Consider the following 25127-nt stretch of genomic DNA (forward strand, 5'->3'; position numbering starts at 1 on the left):
TTCATACTGAAAAAAATATTTTTAACTATTTTTCTTAGATCTTCAAACTTTAAAACAGGTCAAATTGACCCAGAACATAACAGGAGCGTTAAAATGTAAGTATGACCCTAAATACATACTAAATGTGCTACACATTTCCATGTATTCAAAATATCCTTTAAGCCCTATCTGGATGGGATTAGTTTCTCAGGTTGTTCTGGGGTAATTTTCTCTTTTATGGGGGGTTTTTATCCTCTGGGATTTTTATTCCCGTCCAGAACATCCACATACGTGTTTTTTTTTCTGAGACGTCCTCTGAGAAAATTACAGTGCTCCTCCGGTAATTTTAGTCCCGTCCGGATCCACATCTCTGAGTTTCGTCTCCATTCATTTAATAAAATAGATATTTGTCCACTGCCGCGCACCATAATTACACTTTGGTGCTCGTTTCCACGGAGATCTACGTTAAAAACACAAGAGCGAGTGGAAATGGAGGAACTACTGAACGCTGCAATGTCATGTGACTGTGAAAAAAGCCTAAAAACTCACTGGTCCTCCTGTTTTTTCAATTGCATTTCAGATGCAGGAGTTTTATCACTGAGTAGAAGTGTGAAATATTTGGCACAGACGTCCCCCTGAGAAACAAATCCCATCCCGTCTTCTCCAACAGCTTAAAACACATTCAACACATCTGCTTCACTGAATCATTGGAATGGAGTTTTTCCTCAAGAGAATGCCAAGGTTAGCTCCCTTAACCACAGGCACAGCTCTGTAGAAGTTGGGTTATGCAACAGAACATTGACCCAGAACACCAGAGCAAGTCCACAGTAAAATGGCTTAAGAAAAACAAAAATAAAGTGTCCAGGTCGGAGCCCAGATTTGGACCCTATAGAGATGCCCTATAGTTTTACTTAAAGAGTGCTGTATACTTGAGGCATCCAAGGATTAAGCTAAAGCTTTTCTGCAAGTAGAATGGGATTAATAAAAATGTGCAGATCTGATCCACAGTTGAAGGAAACATCTGGTTGAGGTTTTTACTGCCAGGAGGGGTTCAGCCTGCTATTGATTACAATGGAAAACACTTTGAGTGTTTCCTGCAAAATATATATTTGTGTTTTTATTTTAGGCACATTATTTTTTTTAAATACCCTTGACTTGGATGAAGAACACATCATCATTTAAAACCGTTAAATTCCAAAAGGTACATATGCTTTTTTTTCCACTGTAATTACAGTTAAAATGCCTTTTGATTTTAAAATATATATAATTATATATAATTTGCTTACAGTGTCAAAATATATTGCAATATATTTAATCAAAACGTCCATTTTATCTTGCCAATACACCGCTCTTATAAAAGTTTTAGCTGCAAAGCAAACGTATTGCCATAATTAATATAAACATTTGTAGCTAAAAAAGATTTTTAAAATTTAATTTCTCTACAAAATGGTAAAAAAATACTAAAGACTTTCCAAATATCATTTAAAACGTATTAATATAATGATTTAAATGCCCCAGCACTGATTTCATTTACTTACAGATCTTCCATTAGGTCAGTAGCCTAATCCCTACTTATGTAATTATATGGTGTTTTCATGTAAATGTAATTGACGGCTATTCCTTCTTTACCTTCTCTCCCACATCAAGAAGTACGTTCCTCCTTTTCTCAAAGTACCAGCGGCTGCCAGGTGATGCCAGGGAACTGCCAGGTGTGTGTGGGAGTCTGTATATCAGGAGATTCACTCAGCGGTTTATGAAAATGTAAGAGCACCTTCATGTTGACACATGGAAATACAGTAAGAGCTGTATAAGAAACACCAAGATACACCAAGAACCTTCAATTAAGAGAGTCATTATATGTATTTTTTTTTTACAAACCTTAGAATAGATCTATGGTCTATACAAAACATCTACATAAAGTTCTTTACACAAAATCACTCTCACATAAAGATAAAGATCTCACCAGCTCTATTCTTACCCGTTTCAGTTCCTTTCAGAATGAGCCATTTAAGAGCTCTGCCACTTATAATCTGTTAATAACACGCCTGAGCCTTTACCTTACATTAGTGTTTGCTCGTGCTAAATGACAAAACACAAACAAGCTAGTTCATGCTTAACTGAGTGCAAAATTCATGGACAGTAGGTATAGATTCCTCCCTCAGAAGAAGTCTGCTGGTTCTTAACCGTCAGACCGAAATGTTGTTTCTTCAACTGATCTAGTGGGTGGGGTGCCAGGGTGGTTCTATGCAGGTTTCCTTATTGTGACATCAGAATAACAAATAACAAATAATTTTACTGCAATGAGCATAGAAAAAAACAAATAATACATATTTTTTATTTATCAAATTAATCTGAATCTCTGATTTTGCTATTTATAGGTATATGTTTAAGTAAAATGAACATTGTTGCTTTATTCTGTAAACTACAGACAACATTTCTCCCAAATTCCAAATAAAAACATTGTCATTTAGAGCATTTATTTGCAGAAAATGAGAAATGTCTGAAATAACAAAAAAGATGCAGAGCTTTCAGACCTCAAATAATTCAAAGAAAACAAGTTCATATTCATAAAGTTTTAAGAGTTCAGAAATCAATATTTGGTTTTAATCACAGTTTTCATGCATTTTGGCACGTTCTCCTCCACCAGTCTTACACACTGCTTTTGGATAACTTTATGCCTTTACTTCTGGTGCAAAAATTCAAGCAGTTTGGTTTTAGTTTGGTTTGATGGCTTGTGATCATCCATCTTCCTCTTGATTATATTTCAAAGGTTTTTAATTAGGTAAAATCAAAGAAACTCACCATTTTAAGTGCTCTCTTGTTTTTTTTTTATCTGCATATTTTATCATCACTGGAACATAATGCAGGTGAACAGTAATCCAGGTGAGTCTGAGAGCGGCGCCCCCTGCTGGCCGTTCCGCCGCTCTGCAGCGCTCCTGCTCCGCCATGTCTCTGAGAACACTCCCGCTGCTGGTTCTGAACATGGGCGGAGAAATGCTGTATATTCTGGACCAGCGGCTCCGAGCCCAGCACGAAACAGACGATAAAACCCAGAGAGGTAACAGGGCTGGGGTTATTCCACCCCCAGTAACCCCTAGTGTCTGTAGTATATCCTACAATCCTAATCCCCTGCTTTAGAACGAGTCTGATCCTAACTCTCCGGTCCACCTTAAATCCTCAGCAGTGGCAGCCTAGAGAGCTTACTGCGGCCAGCATAGGAATCAATGCAACGGCTGTATTGTTTAAGGTGGAACGGATAATTACACTTAGTAGGTAGAAAAGTATTAGTTTAGAACAGTATACTCACATTTTCTATGCATTTATTAGCTCTTATATGTTTATAATTCACTCTAAAACCCGTATAAATTGAAATTTAAAACTAGTAAAATGTAATATATTGCACCCTGAACCAATAGGCTACAAACATACATTGTATTTGGTAATTAATTGAGATGTAGCTGCTTTTCTGCACCACAGCTTCTTCTTTTATTGGATTAATGTGTCTCTTAATGTGTTTGAGAGCATCAGTTAAAGTAAAGTAGTGAAGAGGTAGAGTTACAGGTGTACAGTGAATAGTGAATATTTGAGTAATGTTCGAATCCAGATAAGAGAATAAAAAAAAACAGTAAAGAAAAAAAATAGACTTTCAGTGAATTTCAGGAACTCTAAAAGTATCCTCAAGTGGAATAACTGTAAAGACCATCACAAACATTGTAATTATAAAACCATAAGTTTTGGATTTAAAAATAAGGGAAATTTTCCACCGCCGGCCTCCAGCCATCCCACAAGTCCAACCGAGGTTCAGCATCATGTAGTATCGTGATATAGTATGTAGTAATTAATTAATATATAATATATAATTTGTATTTTTATTTTAATGTTATTTTGTTGTGACCAGTGGTGTTTTCTGCAGTCAGAGTGTGCATGATATTATACATACAGTATGCACATAGTATGTAGGAGTATGTATCATCATAGTATGGTGTTTTTAGGCAGGAATGCCCTCTCTCTCCTTGCATCTATCCACCCATTGGTTGTTTCAGGGTTGTTCCCACTGTTGGCACTAACCTCATGAGAACTGCCTAAAGACAATTTATTATTATTATTATTATTATTATTATTATTATTATTATTATTATACAATGCATGAAATTTACAGGAAAATACAAATACCAGGTGTTTCAGTTTCATTGTCCAACCCCTGTGTAAATGTTACATTTTATTTACATGTGTCCGCTATTACACACTGACCAGAGTTCTGTCTCACTCACTAGATAACACCTCACAACATTTACAGGTGGGGTTGTTCCAAAGCTGTCTTCTGAGATAGACAAATACTTGATGCATGATCAGTTTACATATAGTAGCATCCTAATAAATGTGTATCAGGGCTCAGAATTCTCTAGCACTAATCAGAATTGTATGTACTGATATTATTAGATCAGTGTTTTTACTTTTTATAGTAATTATGGGTTGTTTCAGGAATTATGTCAGGAATAGTCTAATATTTAATCTTTTTGCTTTGTTTTTTAGGAGGTTGGTCAGAAGATGACAGAAAAAGAGGTACACGGCTCCACCCCTCCTCCCTATCCCACCATCCCTGCTTAGTGACTATAGTTTAGTCCCCTTTAGACTCCTCCGTCCTCCAGAGAACACCACGGTGGTGAAACGGTAATGATCATAATTATTATTACATTATTTCTTCTTTCCAAACACAGTATTCTAGGGTTTCAGACATATGATTGTTTTGTTTTGTATTTGTAACCAAATCTCAGCCAGCTTAACTACCTAGCTACCCAGCTTACAATTAGCCCACATTCCATTCTCATTCAACTCGCAAACTTGCAAACAGGAGATCGCCATTTCGAATTCCGATCATGCAGCTTGCCATCGGCTGCCAGAGCCCTGAGAGAGCTGGTCTTGCTCTCTCTGGGTGGGGACAGTGGATGGCGCTCTTTCTTTCCCCTCATCATTCCTAGGGTAATGTTGATCAGCACAAGGCTGCATCTGTGAGCTGATGTATCAGAAGCGAGCCGCTGCGCTGTGATGCTACTCGATAATGCTGCATCAGCAGCAGTTTGAAAAGAGCCGGAGTCTGACTTCACATGTATCGGAGGAGGCATGTGCTTGTCTTCACCCTCCTGGTGTGTTGGAGCATCACTAGTAATAGGGGGTATACAGATAAATAGCAGCTGAATGGGGGGGACAATTGGCCAGATAAAATGTAAGAAAATGGGGGGTAAATTCCATTTCGAACTGTGCACAGGTTGTCTTAGTGCTAATTGCCAGTTTCATGATTCATTCCTCATAATAGCAGCGGCTATAAATAAGAGTACTGCATATTGCATTATATTTAAAGTAATCCCGGTGATTTCTCAGTGTTTGTTGGTGTGTATCTGTCGATCTGTCCGCAGTGCTGAATGATATAGTGCGCTCCATGTTCAGTAAGGCGTTTATGGAGGAGCTGATGAAGCCGCAGGGTCTGTACTCTCAGCGAGCTCTGCGCTGTGTGCTAACACGGCTAGCTCACACCTCCATCATGAGACTCAACCCTGCCAGCATGGACAGAGTGAGGAACCTGCATCAGTAATATTATTAGTAGTAGTGTTAATAGTAGCAGTTTCTCATGTGTACCGGAAATACTCCCCCAAAAAATACTTATATTACCACTCACAGTGAACAGAGCAGTGCAGTGGGTGGTAATAATGGTGACCGGTGGCTTCTGGCTAAAATTGTCCATGTGAACAGGACAGTGACAAGACAAGCAGAAATTACATCCACACTCACTACAGGAGACCCCAAACACACATATTCCATAGGTTAGCGCAGAGTTCCTTAGCTTCAGTGGGATGTGCCAAAAGTCATGGGACATGATACTACTTCTTATCCTTCCAATGATTAAGGCAGAAACTGAATTTTTCAAATGCCCCCAGCCTTTAAAATCCAAATAATATTACCTAGCAAATGTTTGTTTATGAAGATAATTGTCACAAAATAGTAACTTTTATATTTATTTAAATGTCTATAAATTTATACCCAGTCTATAAAATTAACTGAAATTTAAAGATACAGGTTTGGCAAAGGTTTGTGTACCTGTGATCAAATGTCAGTTTACGGATCTGTAGATAAATGTAATAAAATCTCCTATTAGGAACATTAAGTTGAATTACATTTGTTAAATTATCTTATTTGAATTTGAATGTAATTAAAAGCATTAAGCCATCGTCTTGCACAGTTGTGCATCGGGGACTTCCACTGCTTTATCTGTCCTTGTTAGAGCCACTTTGTGCTTTCAGTTAACAGCATGGTTAGATATCTTCAGTTTCTTCCTTTCTTAACACAACAGTAGACTGAAGGGTATCTAAAGATAAATGTATTCAAATCATCTGTAATTAACCAGCATAAATATAAACATGCTCCAAACACACACATTGTTTTTAATTAATTTAAATAATTAGTAATGGTATTAATCTTAATTTAATTTAAATATATATAAAAGCAATAAGCCATCTTCTAGCACAGTTGTGCATCGGGGCCTCCCACTCCTTTTATTGTTAAAAGTATAAGTAGAACAAATTGCTGTCCCATACTGTGTCTAAATTTATTGATGAAGGCATCAAAAGAAAAAAACTCTTTTTACATTGACTTACATTGAAAGATCAGTTTTTTTTTCTCTCTCCTGTTTTGGAGATACTTGTTTTTCATTGGACAGTGAGGAAGGCCTATAGAAGCCCAATGATTGTTCCCGGTTGACATTGTGCACATTCACTGGGTTTACACATATTTTAAAATGTCTTATTCAGTAATGTATAAATTATGTATTTTAAGTGTTTTTAAACAGTGTGGTATGATTATACTGTAATTTTGAATATTTGTGTTGTTTTGTGCTTGTTTATACAGTATATCTGCGATGTCTGTCTGCAGCTTTATGATTTATTATGTATTAATTTGTATTTGTGTTGTTTTGTGCTTGTTTATATATCTGTATTGTCCGTCTGCAGCTGTATGATCTGATGATGATGGCGTTTAAGTATCAGCTCCTGCTCTGTCCTCGACCCCGAGACCTGCTGCTCATCACCTGTAACCACGTGGACGCGGTGAGGGACATGGTGAAGGACAGTCCCTGCCTCATCAACCAGATCAATGATGCACAGAGACAGATCCTGGAGGTACCCGCCCACAAACCACCCAGAACCAGATCTTCCTCTCCTTAGATCAACACCTGCTTTAATAAACCAGCTCTTCATAGTGTTTAGTCCTGTAACCTGCTGGTGGAACTGGTCAGATCCATGCACACGCTTTGTTTAGGAAAAAAAAAAAAAAATTGGGTGTAAAACCGTACTATTTTTATTTTCTTTTAATCTATTTGCATTTTTAAAGTTTTTTCATTTCTGTTCCCCACATTCTGAATTTCAGGAAAAATTTATTTCAAAATTAAAAAAAATGTATCCCTCCTTGATTTTCCTATTTTTGCATTTGGTAAAAATAATAATGGTATGTTCCAACCTACTTTTGTTACAAAGATTATATCAAGTAAGGTCAGTGTAACATTTATCAATTGTCTGACACTTTAAAGCTAAATTCAAAAAGTAAAAATTGAGGGTAAAAAACTCTATTATTATTTAACTTTACCATTTTGTGTTGTATAGAAGAAATGACTATTGATTTATTCACAATTAGAATGTCTGGTAAAATAAATAAAAAAACTCAGTTCTCTCAGTTTTTTTTTTTTGATTTTTCAATTGTGTTAGCAAAAGTCAGCAACGAAAAACTAAGGATTGGAAAAACAGATGAAAATCAATTTCTTCTTCACCAAGTTAAATTGAAAATGGTTTCAAATACAAATTCAGACCTTAAATAATGCAAAAAACAAGTTCAAATTCATAAAGTTTAATTCATAGAGTTCAAAAATCAATATTTGGTGGAATAACTTTTTAATCACAGTTTTTATGCATCTTGGCATCATGTTCTCCTCCACCAGTCTTACACACTGCTTTTGGATAACTTTATGCTGCTTTACTCCTGGTGCAAAAATTCAAGCAGTTCAGTTTGGTTTGATGGCTTGTGATTCTCCATCTTTCAATTAGGTAAAGTCAAAGAAACTCATCATTTTTTAGTGGTCTCTTATTTTTTTCCAGAAATGTATATATATATATATATATTTTTTTTTTTTATTTTTCACGATTTTATTTAGTTACACATTTGCAAAACGATGTCTTCTTTAATACTTCTTTAGTTACAAAGGTTTTTTTACTAGTGAATTTGTGTAGAATCCTTTTAATGATTCCTTTTCTGTTAATCTCTGTTTTATCTTAGATGTATACTCCTTTATCAGACGGTGAGCTGCAGTTCATAAGGCAGACCCTCCTCTCTCTGTTTCAGGACGTTCACGTCAGGGTGAGGCTTTAACTGATTGTGTAAAAGTATTAGAATATCTGGTTATTTATTGTTTCCCTCTGGCAGTTCTTGAGTTGAACCATTTACAGTTACTGTACCTGTGATTTCTATACCTGTTCTTAATGCTGTTTTAGAACTGGTAACACAGGTCTTTCTGTTTAAGTAAATTGTGCCATTTTGAGGAGGATGTTCTTGTGTTGTTCGTTCCTGTAGGTGTCAATCTTCCTGAAAGAGAAGATTCAGAACCCAGACGGCCGTTTTGTTTTACCGACCTCAGGTCCTGTTCCTCACGGCTCAGACGTCCCCGGATTAATCAGGTACACTTTAGGGGGGCTGTAACAAGATGTTAATGAAGTAGGGGTTTCTAAACACTTATTATTAATAATTGTATCATCAAGAAATCTATCAGTGGTGCCCAAACTTATAAATCATTAGTTGTTCAGATCAATCACTATATACTATTCAGCGCACTTTGTATGGGAGAGTAATGCAGAAGAAGCCACAAACAGAGTCAATTCAGGTATGCTAAAGCTAAAGCACATTTTAAGTAGCAGATTCATTTTGGAATAAGGTTCTGTGGACTGATGAAGTTAAAATTATTAGAGTTATTTGGAGGGCGGTTATTTATGCATGGAGGAAAAAGATCACAGCATTTCAACATAAACACTTTACTGCTCCCCACAGTAAAATGTGGTGGTGGTTCATCATGCTCTGAGGCTGTGTGATCAGTGCAGGTACTGGGAATCGTGTTGAAGTTGAGGGTCTCATGGATTTCAGTCAATATCAGCAGATTCTTGAGAACAATGTTGAAGAATCAGTGAGAAAGTTGAAGTTAAAGTGCCGGGGCTGGATACTTCAACAAGACAACGACCCTAAACACTAAACACTGCTCTCAATCTACTAAAGCACTAAAGCATTCATGCAGAGGAACAATGTTCTGGAATGATCATCTCAGATCATCTCAGTCCTCAGACCTGAATATTATTGCAAATCTGTGGTGTGATTTAAAGCCCCACTAGGCTCGTGGGCTCCCCCTACAGCTGCAGAGTGTAATAAATGTTTCATTAGAACTAAAGGTGGGAAAGCAGGTCGCAGTTCTGGCGAGCGTTGGTCGCGGCCGCCTCTGAAAACTTAGAGGAGCTCCGGCACAGACACGAGAGCACCGCTATTCCTCGTATTACACCTCAATGCAGCGCTGCAGTGAGTTTCAAGCTGTAATTTCACTTCCTTAACAAAATCAAAAATCAAGAAAATCCTACCTAGTTGGGCTTTAAAGCAGGCTGTTCGTGATCAGAAACCATCAAACCTGACTGAACTGGAGATTATTTGAATGTTTAGTAAAGAAGAATGATCCAAAATACCTTCAACCAGAAACTTCAACCAGACTCTGGTAGCTATAGAAAGAGTTTAGAGGCTGTTATTTTTTCAGCAAAAAGAGGATCTACTAAATATCGATGTCATTTTTTTTGTTGGGCCCAAATTTATAAATGTATGCACCTGCCTAAATTAGTTTAGAGAATTATTGCACACTTTCTGTCAATCCTATAAACTTCATTTTACTTCTTAAATATCACTGTGTTTATCTGTTATATGATATATTTAACTGATATTGCTGATCTGAAGGAAAACCAGGAAAATTATCAGGGGTGCCCAAACCTTTTTTATATTTCTCTTTCTCTCTCTTTCTCTCTCTCTCTCTCTCTCTCTCTCTCTCTCTCTCAGGTGGTTTAACAGCAGGGGCAGGGAGGTGAGGAGGCGAGAGTTCCCGAGTGGAGGATGTTACTGCAGCTCGTTGAGGGAGGGCTCGTTTGATGTAGCTGGAGACAGAGTGACGCGTCTTGGCACAAACATGTAAAGGCATTTATAAATGAGCTCATCATTTTCACTCAGACTGGTTTTATAGAGCTGCTCGCTGTAATTAGGAACATTGTGAACGTGCACTCAATCACCAGGAGAGTCTGAAGTGATCAGGCCATGCTGGAGGCAGTAATAATGATCACGATGAACCTTTTCACAGTTCTCTGGAAACACGACCTGTCGAGACTCGTCTCTCCGGCGGGGTTTTGATTTACGGGCTAAAACAAGAGTGTCTAACTCTGTTATATAGAGAGAGATATAAAAGAAATCCCTATAAGTCTAAGGGACAGAGAGTGTGTATATTTTATTTTATTAACAGGGTTCCCACGGGTCCTTAAAAAGTCTTAAAATGTCGTAAATTAAAATCCTGATAATTATGGTCTTAAATTGTCTTAAATTTAAATTACTGTAAATTTGCTGTAGGTATTTAATTTTTAGATGGTGCGTTTAATGCCAGTCAGAAAAGACATGCTTACTTTAGCGGCGAGTTACTGGGGAGAGAACTAAGGTTAGCATAGAGCTAGCTAACGTTACTGGGGAGAGAACTAAGGTTAGCGTAGAGCTAGCTAATGTTACTGGGGAGAGAACTAAGGTTAGCATAGAGCTAGCTAATGTTACTGGGGAGAGAACTAAGGTTAGCATAGAGCTAGCTAATGTTACTGTGGAGAGAACTAAGGTTAGCATAGAGCTAGCTAACGTTACTGGGGAGAGAACTAAGGTTAGCATAGAGCTAGCTAACGTTACTGGGGAGAGAACTAAGGTTAGCATAGAGCTAGCTAATGTTACTGGGGAGAGAACTAAGGTTAGCATAGAGCTAGCTAATGTTACTGGGGAGAGAACTAAGGTTAGCATAGAGCTAGCTAATGTTACTGTGGAGAGAACTAAGGTTAGCATAGAGCTAGCTAACATTAGCAGAGAGCTAGCTAATGTTAACGGGGAAAGAACTAAATTGTCTTAAATTTACTATAAATTTGCTGTAGGTATTACATTTTCAGATGGTGTGTTTAATGCCAGTCAGAAAAGACATTCTAACATTAGCGGCGAGTTACTGGGGAGAGAACTAAGGTTAGAATAGAGCTAGCTATCATTACTGGGAAGAGAACTAAGGTTAGCGTAGAGGTAGCTAACATTACTGGGAAGAGAACTAAGGTTAGCATAGAGCTAGATAATGTTACTTGGGAGAGAACTAAGGTTAGCATAGAACTAGCTAATGTTACTGGGGAGAGAACTAAGGTTAGCATAAAACTAGCCAATGTTACTGGGGAGAGAACTAAGGTTAGCATAGAGCTAGCTAATGTTACTGTGGAGAGAACTAAGGTTAGCATAAAACTAGCCAATGTTGCTGGGTAGAGAACTAAGGTTAGCATAAAACTAGCCAATGTTACTGGGAAGAGAACTAAGGTTAGCATAGAGCTAGCTAATGTTACTGGGGAGAGAACTAAGGTTAGCATAGAGCTAGCCAATGTTACTGGGGAGAGAACTAAGCTTAGCATAGAGCTAGCCAATGTTACTGGGGAGAGAACTAAGTTAGCATAGAGCTAGCTAATGTTACTTGGGAGAGAACTAAGGTTAGCATAGAACTAGCTAATGTTACTGGGGAGAGAACTAAGGTTAGCATAAAACTAGCCAATGTTACTGGGGAGAGAACTAAGGTTAGAATAAAACTAGCCAATGTTACTGGGGAGAGAACTAAGGTTAACATAGAGCTAGCTAATGTTACTGGGAAGAGAACTAAGGTTAGCATAAAACTAGCTAATGTTACTGTGGAGAGAACTAAGGTTAGCAGAGAGCGAGCTAATGTTACTGGGGAGAGAACTAAGGTTAGCGTAGAGCTAGCTAATGTTACTGGGAAGAGAACTAAGGTTAGCATAGAGCTAGCTAATGTTACTGGGAAGAGAACTAAGGTTAGCATAGAGCTAGCTAATGTTACTGAAGAGAACTAAGGTTAGCATAGAGCTAGCTAATGTTACTGGGGAGAGAACTAAGGTTAGCATAGAGCTAGCTAATGTTACTGGGGAGAGAACTAAGGTTAGCATAGAGCTAGCTAATGTTACTGGGGAGAGAACTAAGGTTAGCATAGAGCTAGCTAATGTTACTGGGGAGAGAACTAAGGTTAGCATAGAACTAGCCAATGTTACTGGGGAGAGAACTAAGGTTAGAATAAAACTAGCCAATGTTACTGGGGAGAGAACTAAGGTTAGCATAGAGCTAGCTAATGTTACTGGGAAGAGAACTAAGGTTAGCATAAAACTAGCTAATGTTACTGTGGAGAGAACTAAGGTTAGCAGAGAGCGAGCTAATGTTACTGGGGAGAGAACTAAGGTTAGCGTAGAGCTAGCTAATGTTACTGGGAAGAGAACTAAAGTTAGCATAGAGCTAGCTAATGTTACTGGGAAGAGAACTAAGGTTAGCATAGAGCTAGCTAATGTTACTGAAGAGAACTAAGGTTAGCATAGAGCTAGCTAATGTTACTGGGGAGAGAACTAAGGTTAGCAGAGAGCTAGCTAATGTTACTGGGAAGAGAACTAAGGTTAGCATAGAGCTAGCTAATGTTCCTGTGGAGAGAACTAAGGTTAGCAGAGAGCTAGCTAATGTTACTGGGAAGAAAACTATGGTTAGCATAGAGCTAGCTAATGTTCCTGTGGAGAGAACTAAGGTTAGCAGAGAGCTAGCTAATGTTACGGGAAGAGAACTAAGGTTAGCATAGAGCTAGCTAACATCAGCGGCGAGCTAGCTAACGCTACCGGGGAGAGAACTAAGGTTAGCATAGAGCAAGCTAATGTTACTGGGGAGAGAACTAAGGTTAGCATAGAGCTAGCTAATGTTACTGGGAAGAGAACTAAGGTTAGCATAGAGCTAGCTAATGTTACTGAAGAGAACTAAGGTTAGCATAGAGCTAGCTAATGTTACTGGGAAGAGAACTAAGGTTAGCATAGAACTAGCTAATGTTACTGGGAAGAGAACTAAGGTTAGCATAGAGCTAGCTAATGTTACTGGGAAGAGAACTAAGGTTAGCATAGAGCTAGCTAATGTTACTGGGGAGAGAACTAAGGTTAGCAGAGAGCTAGCTAATGTTACTGGGAAGAGAACTAAGGTTAGCATAGAGCTAGCTAATGTTACTGGGGAGAGAACTAAGGTTAGCATAGAGCTACCTAATGTTACTGGGGAGAGAACTATGGTTAGCATAGAGCTAGCTAATGTTACTGGGGAGAGAACTAAGGTTAGCATAGAGCTAGCTAATGTTACTGGGGAGAGAACTAAGGTTAGCAGAGAGCTAGCTAATGTTACTGGGGAGAGAACTATGGTTAGCATAGAGCTAGCTAATGTTACTGGGGAGAGAACTAAGGTTAGCAGAGAGCTAGCTAATGTTACTGGGAAGAAAACTATGGTTAGCATAGAGCTAGCTAATGTTCCTGGGGAGAGAACTAAGGTTAGCAGAGAGCTAGCTAATGTTACGGGAAGAGAACTAAGGTTAGCATAGAGCTAGCTAACATCAGCGGCGAGCTAGCTAACGTTACCGGGGAGAGAACTAAGGTTAGCATAGAGCTAGCTAATGTTACTGGGGAGAGAACTATGGTTAGCATAGAGCTAGCTAATGTTACTGGGGAGAGAACTAAGGTTAGCATAGAGCTAGCTAATGTTACTGGGGAGAGAACTAAGGTTAGCAGAGAGCTAGCTAATGTTACTGGGGAGAGAACTAAGGTTAGCAGAGAGCTAGCTAATGTTACTGGGAAGAAAACTATGGTTAGCATAGAGCTAGCTAATGTTACTGGGGAGAGAACTAAGGTTAGCGTAGAGCTAGCGAACATTAGCGGTGAGCTAGCTAACATACTAACGTTAGTGGCCAGTTAAGTGCATTACTAGGAAGAGAACTGAAGTTAGTGTAGAGTTAGCGGTGAACTAGTTAACATGCTAAAATGTTTTGCATCACAATGAAACAAGATTGATCAAGAAAATTGATAACAAATGGGAAACTGAAGTTGACTTAACTTTTGACTATTTTTATGAGAGTAGAAAACTCTTCATCAGAAGCTTTACCAGAACCCAGTTATCATTTTACTGTTAATATAATATAATGAAGAAGAATTGCAATAATGTTCTAGTATCTGTATACCTTGCAACACTATTTTGTGTAACTGTAATTGTTGGAGAAAGTGGGGTTGATTGCTAAAGCATCTCACAATACTGTCTGTGTTCTCCATTCAGGTACTGCACTACTTCATCTGAAGACACTCGCACCTCAGACTCCTCCAAGAACACCTGTAAAACCAAACAACAGGTACATACGGTACTTCTGAGCAAACTCTAAATACTGAAACTGAAACTTCATGTGAACAGGGTTTTACGGTCATGAAAAACCTGGAAAAGTCAGGCCTGGATACGTTTTATTAAAATAAAAATACCTAGAACGTTTTGGAAAAGTCATGGAAATTTGCTCTATAAATATTTATGTTTCAGTATTATCAATGGAGAAAATCTATTTTGAGCTAACAAATATGTCAGCTCAGAGTTAATTCAGTAATTTAGCCGAACACAATGGAGCTCTCAGAATCCGACACACATTTTATTATTAAAGATTATTAAAATATTGTGTGTTATTAGTTTTATCAGATTCATTTTAGACCTAATAATATAACCAATTTTGATTGTAGTTTTAGTTTATTTTAGTGTGGTTTAGTCCCTGTCTGCACTGATGTTTTAAAAATCGAATGGTCATGAAAATTTGCCTTGAAGGCATGAAAAAGTCCTGAAAAAAAATCATGGAAATTTAACGGTTAAAACGTGTATGAAGTGCTGCTGTTTTGTGCATGCTCATCAGTTGTGTTTTAAATAGACATCAGATTTGGTAAAAAAACAAAAAAAAATCAGATCTGGGCCACTTTTACCACACTTAATGTATAACTGTGTTTGTTGGGCAGGCGAGCGTGCATCCGAACCCTCTGGCTAAGGAGGAGCTGAACCTGCTGGCGAAGCTGATGGGGGGGATGGAGGTGTGGAATCTGGCGAGTGCAGATGGAGGAGTGAAAGTGAATCTGTTCCTCTCAGAGCAGGAGGAGGACGACGGGTAAGAGAATCCAGTACAGAATCAGTACAGACTGTTATTAATGGAGAAACTGCAGGACCTGAGGGCCAGAAGATCACCAGCATCCATCAGAACACTGAACATCAATCAGCCTTACAGTATCTTATACACAGAGATTTCTCCAGATTCACAAAATCTTTTGATTACAGTCATATGAAAAAGTTTGGGCACCCCTATTAATCTGAATCATTTTTAGTTCTAAATATTTGGGTGTTTGCAACAGCCATTTCAGTTTGATATATCTAATAACTGATGGACACAGTAATATTTCAGGATTGAAATGAGGTTTATTGTACTAACAGAAAATGTGCAATATGCATTAAACCAAAATTTGACCGGTGCAAAAGTATGGGCACCCTTATCATTTTATTGATTTGAATACTCCTAACTACTTTTTACTTTGGTGGGGGTTATGGGGGCGAGTAACACAATAGTAACGCAATAGTTACTTTTACTGGTAACTAGTTATTTTTATAGTGGAGTAACTCCGTTAGTAACTCAGTTACTTTTTTGGAGAAGTAACGAGTAACTATAACTAATTACTTTTTCAAAGTAACGTGCCCAACACTGCTTATACAAAGTCTTTACATGTTAAATTTTACACTAAGGAAGTTTTCTGATAATGTTCCATTCCAAGTTTTAGATGCAGGTTTTGGCAGGTTTTGCTCATCTTTGTTTCTGAGAGACTCCACCTCTACTCTCAGTTAAATGCTCTTTTATACCCAGTAATGTGAGTAATGAGAGTAATGTGCAGCTGTTTATTAGCTATATTTACTTTCCTAACCTTTTGTTGCATCGTGTTTACCTTGTTACTTTGAAATAAGTCACTTTCAGTATCTGATATGTGCTATATAATAAAATTTGACTCTATGCGATTTATAAATCATTGCATTCTGTTTTTATTTACGTTTATTTAGTCCCAACTTTTTTTAACTTTCATATTTTATTTTAAATTAATTAAGTAATATAATTTAATAGTTATGAGTTCTGTCACCTAGCATATCATGGGATTGATGCATCATGCATTGTGCAGCTTGATTTATGGTGTGTCAGTTTGTCTTTGCTACGTAACGACGGAAAAAGTAACCTTGCCTGCCTGACTTCAAACGTGCAAAAGGCATATACTAATTATCTTAATTAATTGTTAATTTTGGGCGTAACGTGAAATAAACCAATCGTCGTGTCATTTGCTCATCATTCCCTTTAAAAACCAGGTGAGCTCTGACTTTGGCGGACTGCTATTTTAACGGCGCAGCTACCTGAAGTAATAAATGTTGACTGATGTGTTTCTACAGGGGGATCTCGTCGGGCGGAGATGAGCCAGCATTTGGTGTCATAAATATTCAGGCAACACAGGTGAGATTCATATGTGTTTCTAATAAAGTGGCCACAGAGAGTGAGTGGAAGCACAAGATGTAGTAGGTGAGTGTTTCCAATAAAGTGGCCACAGAGAGTGAGTGGAAGCACAAGATGTAGTAGGTGAGTGTTTCCAATAAAGTGGCCACAGAGAGTGAGTGGAAGCACAAGATGTAGTAGGTGGGTGTTTCCAATAAAGTGGCCAGTCTGAGTAGTAACTGTGTGTGTGTGTTTCAGGATCATCAGGTGAACACTGAGTTAACTCGTATTGCGGAGGAGTTGTTGGTGCAGCAGGATCAGCCTGAACTACCAAGTAACAAAGGGGACGACCTGCTCGCCATGATGGACGAACTCTAAAGAAAAAACAAATAGAGCTCTGGAAAAAATAAGAGAGCACTTAAACATGATGAGTTTCTTTGATTTTATCAAATTAAAAACCTCTGGAATATAATCAAGAGGAAGATGGATGATCACAAGCCATCAAACCACCAAACTGAACTGCTTGAATTTCTGCACCAGGAGTAAAGCAGCATAAAGTTATCCAAAAGCAGTGTGTAAGACTGGTGGAGGAGAACATGATGCCTGAAATGATGCATGAAAACTGTGATTAAAAACCAGGTTTATTCCACCAAATATTGATTTTTTAACTCTTAAAACTTTATGAATATAAACTTGTTTTCTTTGCATTATTTGAGGTCTGAAAGCTCTACATCTTTTTTGTTATTTCTGCCGTTTCTCTGCAAATTTTCTGTAAATAAATGCTCTAAATGCTCTAGGTTTGTACAGTTATAGTTTAACAGAATCGAACACATTTAGGGTTTTTTTCTGTTTGTTTATATTTAATATGCTAGCTGCTATTATGTAAAGGCTGCTTTAAAGCTTCAGCACATGCAGGTATTTGCATCGAAATAAAATACAATTTAAAATTAAGGGTTGTGTGAAACAGTCATTTATAAGAGTCATTTATTTGCACCACAAGTAGTTGATTTTATTAACATCATATCTACAGTACATTTCTGATCCAGGTTTCACATTTTTACAGCTTCTGTTCTTCTTTATTCTTGTTTTGCATTAAAATGAAATAAAAACTTTAGAAACAAATGTAACAACCAGCTGTATACAAACAATAAAATGAAGAGGTTTTTGTTTTTTTGTGGTTCTCACATAGACTCGTTCTCTGCTTTAATCCCTCTTTATTCATTTAACAGGTTAAAAAGAACAATAGATCTATTGTAACGTAATAAAAACGTAATAAAAATTAGTTTAAATCAATGAAGGTTAAATATTGCAGAAGTGCAGCCAGCGTCGATTGGTCCTTTTCCGGCATATAATAAACACACTGGCCAGTATCACTTTGAAATATCTAAAATATCTAGATTAGAGATAAATAAAAAAAGAACATTTATTGCCTGATACCGATAAAATTCCAATATTATCCATCCATCCAAATTTCCAATATGCTTGTAATTCATATTGACAATAAACCATGTCTGTGCTTATTAAGTGATGATAGTTCTTTTACATTCACACTAGTTTAAAAGAGACTAATCTTTGCTGGCTTAACAGCAGCTAAAAAGACTCTTATATTTAATTGGTTTAATCCCAAAACAAGATTCTCAAAACAATGGCTGTTATTCTATTGTTAGACAATCACCTTGTACTTTTTTCTACTTATTTGGTGTAACAGTGATTGAGATTTTTTTATTCTTTATATCTGTATCTGCTTATGTTGTAATAATTTCCTTTTTTGTTTTATGCCTAATTGTAGATTCTATACTTTTGTTTAAAAACAATAAAAAAAATATTTCAAATGTACCGATTGGTCTTATATAATATTCTAATTTTCTGAGACACTGATTTTTGGGTTTTCATTGGCTGTAAGCCATAATCACCAATAATAAAATAAATAAATGCTTAAAATAGATCACTCTGTGTTTAATACATCTATATAATATATGAATTTCACATTTTTTAACTGAATTACTGAAATAAAGTAACTTTTTAATGATATTCTAAAACTTTGGGATCTTCAGTTTCTCTCTCCGCCACCAGAGGGCGCTGTAACCACGTGTTCATGACGTCAGAGAGGAAGCAGTATGGCTGCAGTAAGGCGGTTTTATAGAGCGGTGCAGGATTTCACCGAAATACTCAGGTAAACATATTTAACACCTTTATTAATAACACCTGCCGTTATTAACCATCTATTCTTAGTCTGGGGGCGTGGTTAGAAAGGTTATATAAGCTTTATTTAATTATCTGTTTAGTTTTATAATTTAACGCGCCTGTTTTTATATGGAGTTTAGTTCTGATAATAATAATCAGACTCTGGATAACACGCAACATTTTATTTATAGACAATAGATTAATTCCAGTAGTTTTAATTTGTGTTAATCTTTATTTTAAACAGTTTTAAACAGTCTGTTTCAAGCAGTAATATTTTTCTCCGAACTCTTATCTATTCTGTTTCCGGCTGTCTCGCATTATGGGGATTGTAGTTTTCTTGACCTTCTGTTCAGAGCCGATCGCGTTCAAACGCCACCCGCTTAAAACTACAACATGCACGTCCGTTGATAATCGAGCTCGGGGGGAAACAAACAGCTCGTACTGAAATAAACCTTTTTTAATAGAACCTGATAAATATTATCAATAGTATTGCCTTTATTTTGTTTGTTAAAATATTTGTACGGTTCCTGTCCTTCTTTTGTTCTTATTAAGAGTTAAAATAAGAAATATCACGTTGCATATATTTTAAAAAGTTCGTATCAGATTTCATGTATCGGAAATACATTTCCAACAGCCTGTTTAGCTACAGCTGAATGTTTTAAAAAATGCAGGGTTCGTATGGTCACAAAAAACCTGGAAAAGTCAGAAAAATACCAACTAATACTAACAAATACATCAGCTCAGAGTAAATTCAGCAATTTAGCCCTACATAATGGAGCTCTCAGCATCTGACATACTTTTTATTATTAAATATTGTGTATCAGATTCATTTTAGATCAGCTATATCATTTTTTTTATTGTTTAATTATAGTTTTTTGGGTTTTTTTTTTTTTTAGTTATAGATTTTTGGTTTTATTGTGGTTTTAAAAATTGTATGGTCAAGAAAATTTGCTTTGAAGGCATGGAAAAGTCATGAAAAAATTAATGGACATGTATTGGTTAAAATGTGTATGAACCCTGAATATTATACATGTAGTTTTGTCAGAATTGTTTTTTGTTATTAACTAATGGGATTAAAACGTATGTTGTGTGTATATATATTGAGTTGTGTGTATATATATCGTATATTACCTTTTAGTTAAAAAATACTGAGATTTTATTTTTGATTCATATCGCTCAGCCCCACTAGCAACCACTTAGCAGGAAACCTACTTGGGAACCCCATATTAACCACCTGGGACACAACAGCAACCACCTTACAACTATTGCAACAATGTAGCTACTCCAGTATAAGTACCTAGTAATCATAGGCAAGCCAAGTTTATTTCTATGGCACCTTCCATACACGTGAAAAGGTGCATGCAAAGTGCTTTACAAATTAGAAAATACAAAGAGAAGTCAAATTAAAAAACATATAAATAAAATAAAAATAAAATAAGAATAAGGCATGAATAAAATGTGATTTAAACGTGATTAAAAATATATATATTTAAGTGAAGAAAGAGTTAAATAAATGAATTAGAATTAAAGTCCAATTACAGAATAGCAACCACTCTACTGAGCACATGATGTATAGTTCCCTGATGAGGCACCTATATGTTAAATAAGCTTTGCTCCTTTATTTCAGGTAAACAGAAGAGAGCAGAGATAAAAGCATGGCGTCTCTGTCTCTCCGAGAGCGCACCATCGCTGAGAACAGCCTGGTGGTGCTGCTGCAGGGTCTCCACGGCCAGGTGACCACGGTGGACCTGCGGGACGAGAGCACGGCCCGCGGGAGAGTCGTCAACGTGGACGCCTTCATGAACATCCGGCTGGAGAAGGTCCTGTACAGGGACAGGAAGGGGCGGGTCTCGGAGATGGCCGACCTGTTCATCACCGGGAGAAACGTCCGATACGTCCACATCCCTGATCACATGGACATCGGGGACACCATCCAGACCCAGCTGGACAAAATACACCGCGTCCGGACCTTCGCCGACAAAGGAGGGAGGAAGGAGTTCATCAGGAAGAAGAAATGAATAAAATCTATTAGCTGGACTTTTATTTAGAGACTCTTTATTAATGGATTTAAACCTTAGAGCTCTTCTTTCATTGAATCAAACTGACTCGTTCATCGTTCTACTCAACTCTTTGAATCAATTTGATTCAGATTCACTAAGGAAATTTGTGTTTGGGTAGATTTTTTATTAGTTCTTTGTTGTATCAATGCTTTTCGGCAATAAATCTTTTACAGTTGAAAAGCCTCTTGATTTCAATTTTAAATTGAGAACATTTATAAGTTACATGCATTTGTGGGATGAGCAGCAGAGCTGAGTACTATAAGGTGCAATATTAATAAACATCTATTTTCATACATAAGGCACATTTTACGTGATACTAGTAAGGAACAGGGGTGTCGCCATGTTTTCTTTTTAATTCAGCAAGTCAAACGAGTGCTGGATGTTAATCTGTACAGATTTCTCTCCTGAAAAACTGTTTATTTGGGTGAGTAAAGCTTTTTGTTTATTTACAGTAAGCTTAGATTTACAATAGTTTAGCACAGTTAGCAGTGCTTAGTGCTAGTAAATGCTGCCTGATAGCGCTACACTGAGGAATCCTGGGTGTTCTGGTAAGCCAGGGTGCTTTCAGCAAGCAGTTTGTCCCACGTAGCTTGTTTTAACATGGTAAACATGCAAACTACAGTCCAATATACTCACCTCTTACCGGTAAAAGAGGGAAAGAGCTAGCGCTGCGGTTAGCAGCTAATGCTAATGCTGCTGCACCCAGCCTTAGTGCAGGAGAAACTTCACTGAAAACTCACACTTTATAACAATTCTGTACTTCAGCGAAAACCCTAAATAGGGGTTCCATATAAGATTTAGTTGCTTAAATCCTATTATGCCACAGTTAGTTCCGACCCTGCAGTGTGATTGGCTGAGAGGTGTTCTATGGGAACCGTTATCAGCCGGTAATGCACTGTAACCAAAGCTCTCCATGTATTACTCCGCCACATACAGGTAACCTAGCAACAATGCAGCGCTTACAAACCAAACAGCACAGCTACAAACAGAGCAGCAATGGAACTATTTTAACTGGTGGAGTTTTTACAATCAATCAGATCATATTTTCTCCTCCTCTATAACACTTTAAATCTTTTAATAAACAGCGTTAATGAAACTGTGGTATAATCACAATAATACACTCAAGGTTTGTGCTATAACCTTTAATATTGGCACTGGTGGGCTGATCAATAACCTATGATCTATGACCAAAGCACAGCAGTGCCAATATTACACCTTATAGCACAAATCTTGTGTGTATTATTGATTAAGTATACTAATGCATAATCTATTGTGTTACTATTAAAGAACTGCTTAAGTCCTTAAATTTAGTTTTTCTGGCATCCCACAGGGCTCCAGTTTAAAGCCTATTAAACTGTGTAAAATCGTGACTGTGAACAATCAAGGATTTAAGGGGTTAATTATTGTTATTTTGTGGGTTTTTTTTACTTGTATTTGTCTAGTTTATAATAAATTATCTTTTTTGTCATTTACGCCTCCTTATAAAGATAAAAATGAATCAATCTGTCCATCTTTCTTTAGCTTATTATTCATTATTATTGTATACGTGCAGGTATGAGCATCGTTCTGTCACTGTGATGGATTTATTAGCTTCTTATTTTTATTACTACATGCTTTAGTTAATCCTCCAGAGGTCGGGGTGTGACTGAGGATCGTATGCCTGTTGGCATTTCTTCTAAATCAGCCAGAGAGTTAATGATCGCTTTATGCAAATTTACTGAATCTCAGCCAGTCGGGCTGGTTCTCAAAACCTCAGATTACAAACCGCTCAGATTACACACAGTGTCGAGTTTCCAAGTGGAAATTAAAATTAATACTAGGTCTGTAACAATGGCTCATTTTTTTTGGATGATATTTTTGCAATAAACAATTTTAAGGCCATTTAATTATATTACAATATTGCATTATTGCATTGTGTTGTAGATTAATACTAAAATCATCCAAACTTTAAAGAAAAACACATGAATTCTTCAGAGTAGCAGGATTTTCTCAGTCAGCTTTATGAGGTAGAGTCACCTGGAATTCAGGCTTTCAGTTAACAGCTGTGCTGAACTCATCAAGAGGTAATTACTTGAATTTCTTGTCTCTTAATAAAGTGTTTGAGAGCATCAGTTAAAGTAAAATAGTGAAGAGGTAGAGTTACAGGTATACAGTGAATAGTGAATATTTGAGTAATGTTCGAATCCAGGTTATGAGAAGCAACAACTACTCAACTAAATAAAGAAAATAATAAGAATAAATAAATAAAAAGTCAATCAATCTAAAAAAGAAGGATTTTAAGAGCTTTGAAAGCATCCTCAAGTGCAGTCGTAAAGAGCATGCAAATGTTATAGTGATGAAACTGGCACTCATCAGGACTGCCCCAGAAAAGGAAGAGCAGGAGTTTCCTTTGTTGTACAGGATGAGTTCTTTAGAGTTACTTATCTTAAAGCTTTACCTTTTAAACATTTTAACACACAGTAACAGTTTATTTACTGAATGTAACGTATTGGAGGGGAAAAACTGTAACGTATGAAGATTATGATACATTTTATAATTTTTAATTCTGTTAATGTTTTTAATGTGTTAAATTCAGTAAATGAATAAAAATTGTGTCTAAAATGTTAAAAAAAATAAGATTTGTTCAGCTGTTTGCACTTTACATCAGAATGTTGTTTAGAAAGGGGTGTCCCTTTAATTTTTAATTGATTTAAAGTTACTTTAGTATGAGATTTTTAGGATTAAGTATTTAATTACATGATATATTCAATAAATGTTTAAATATGCACTTTTACAGAGCAAGGCTGTGGCTGGACAGAGGAGGGTGTGTGTGTAGGACTGTTTTATGTGTAGTGTGTAAGAATTTAAGAGGAATGTGAAGTGTGTGTGTGTATCAGTGAGTGTTATCTCTCCTGCAGAGGTCTGCTCTTCTTCAGAACACAGACTGAAACCCTGAGGAACCCCCTGATCTTCTCAAGGCCAAAATCTCAGATCAAACTCAGAACTCAAAGCAGTGAATCTTAAACACTGAACACACAGTTTTTAGACCGTCAAATATCATAAAGTTAATCACAAAGTTCTAAATAACGTTTCTAAAGTTTATACATGCAGTTAATCTGTTTATTTATGTTTTCTGAATAAAAAAGTTTTGATCATACAGTTTATTAACCGTATGTGTTAAAATTATAGCGTTCACGGCTCCATTAGATTCTGATTCAGAATTTTTATGAATCATTAGATTCTAATCATCTTCAGGAATTAAGTTTGTAAATTATGGGCATAATTCAAGAAGTTTCTGAATCACAAAAGTCATTTAATTTAAATTCACAAATTATAAATCAATCAATGTTTTTGTAACATTTGAGTGCACAAATCATACATTTTATTAATGATATTCTTGGATCATGACAATTGCCATTAGGGTTCAAGTATCAAAGTTTGTGAATCATAAAAGTTCTATATCTTAAACTTCACAAATTATACATTTTAAGAATTATATATGAATTATAGTCTTGAATAATAAAGATTCTGTCCCACTAATAATGAAGTTTTTGAATCATGTTTCTGAATAATTAAGATTCTGTACTATTAGGGTTCACAAATCATATATTTTATGAATGATGTTCCTGAATCATAAAGATTCATATCATTTGGGTTCACAAACCACAACAATTTTAATCATGTTACTGAATGACAGTGATTCTGTACCATTAGGGTTCACGAATCATAAAGCGTTATGAACCATATTACTGAATCATAAAAAGTTGTTTTTTTTTGTACCATATTCAAGAACCATAATGTTTGTGAATGATGTTTATGAATGATAAAAGTCCTGTATCTTTATGAATTTCACAAATCATACATTTTAGGAATCATGTTCCTGAATCCTAAAGATTATGAATCATGATACTGAATCGTAAAGATTCTAAATCATGTTACTGAATCGTAGGGATTCTGAATCATGTTACTGAATCGTAGGGATTCTGAATCATGTTACTGAATCGTAGGGATTCTAAATCATGTTACTGAATCGTAGGGATTCTGAATCATGTTACTGAATCGTAGGGATTCTGAATCATGTTACTGAATCGTAGGGATTCTAAATCATGTTACTGAATCGTAGGGATTCTGAATCATGTTACTGAATCGTAGGGATTCTGAATCATGTTACTGAATCGTAGGGATTCTAAATCATGTTACTGAATCGTAGGGATTCTGAATCATGTTACTGAATCGTAGGGATTCTGAATCAT

General features: G+C 36.6%; 2 protein-coding genes across 3 annotated transcripts; both read left to right on the forward strand.

Moving 5' to 3' along the window:
- Nucleotides 1-2857: 2857 nt before the first annotated feature.
- Nucleotides 2858-17824, forward strand: oscp1a (organic solute carrier partner 1a). 2 transcript variants are annotated; one of them, XM_022666483.2, is made up of 11 exons: nt 2858-3037; nt 4513-4542; nt 5394-5548; nt 6981-7148; nt 8296-8376; nt 8590-8693; nt 10099-10227; nt 14440-14512; nt 15153-15298; nt 16612-16672; nt 16910-17824. In XM_022666483.2, exons 1-11 carry the CDS (start codon nt 2926-2928, stop codon nt 17027-17029), a joined length of 1179 nt encoding a protein of 392 aa, XP_022522204.2. In that variant the 5' UTR covers nt 2858-2925; the 3' UTR covers nt 17030-17824. The 2 variants fall into 2 exon arrangements, with proteins under 2 accessions (XP_022522204.2, XP_022522205.2); XM_022666484.2 differs by having other exon boundaries at nt 2936-3037; nt 4513-4650.
- An 897-nt stretch (nt 17825-18721) lies between these two features.
- On the forward strand, nt 18722-21075 carry LOC125789916 (U7 snRNA-associated Sm-like protein LSm10). The gene is made up of 2 exons (XM_049473015.1): nt 18722-18824; nt 20463-21075. The coding sequence occupies exon 2, from the start codon at nt 20491-20493 to the stop codon at nt 20851-20853; it is 363 nt and encodes a 120-aa protein (XP_049328972.1). The 5' UTR covers nt 18722-18824; nt 20463-20490; the 3' UTR covers nt 20854-21075.
- Nucleotides 21076-25127: the final 4052 nt, after the last annotated feature.

Source organism: Astyanax mexicanus, unplaced genomic scaffold, assembly GCF_023375975.1.
Source record: "Astyanax mexicanus isolate ESR-SI-001 unplaced genomic scaffold, AstMex3_surface scaffold_32, whole genome shotgun sequence".
In the NCBI taxonomy this organism is placed as follows: Eukaryota; Metazoa; Chordata; class Actinopteri; order Characiformes; family Acestrorhamphidae; genus Astyanax; species Astyanax mexicanus.

Bases quoted from the DNA above. Each gene is read 5' to 3' on its own strand.
- oscp1a (XM_022666483.2), top strand. From the start codon at position 2,926: ATGTCTCTGAGAACACTCCCGCTGCTGGTTCTGAACATGGGCGGAGAA. The intron at 14,513-15,152 runs GTACATACGGTA...TTTGTTGGGCAG, and splicing joins CCTGTAAAACCAAACAACAG to GCGAGCGTGCATCCGAACCC. The intron at 16,673-16,909 runs GTGAGATTCATA...TGTGTGTTTCAG, and splicing joins TAAATATTCAGGCAACACAG to GATCATCAGGTGAACACTGA.
- LOC125789916 (XM_049473015.1), top strand. From the start codon at position 20,491: ATGGCGTCTCTGTCTCTCCGAGAGCGCACCATCGCTGAGAACAGCCTG.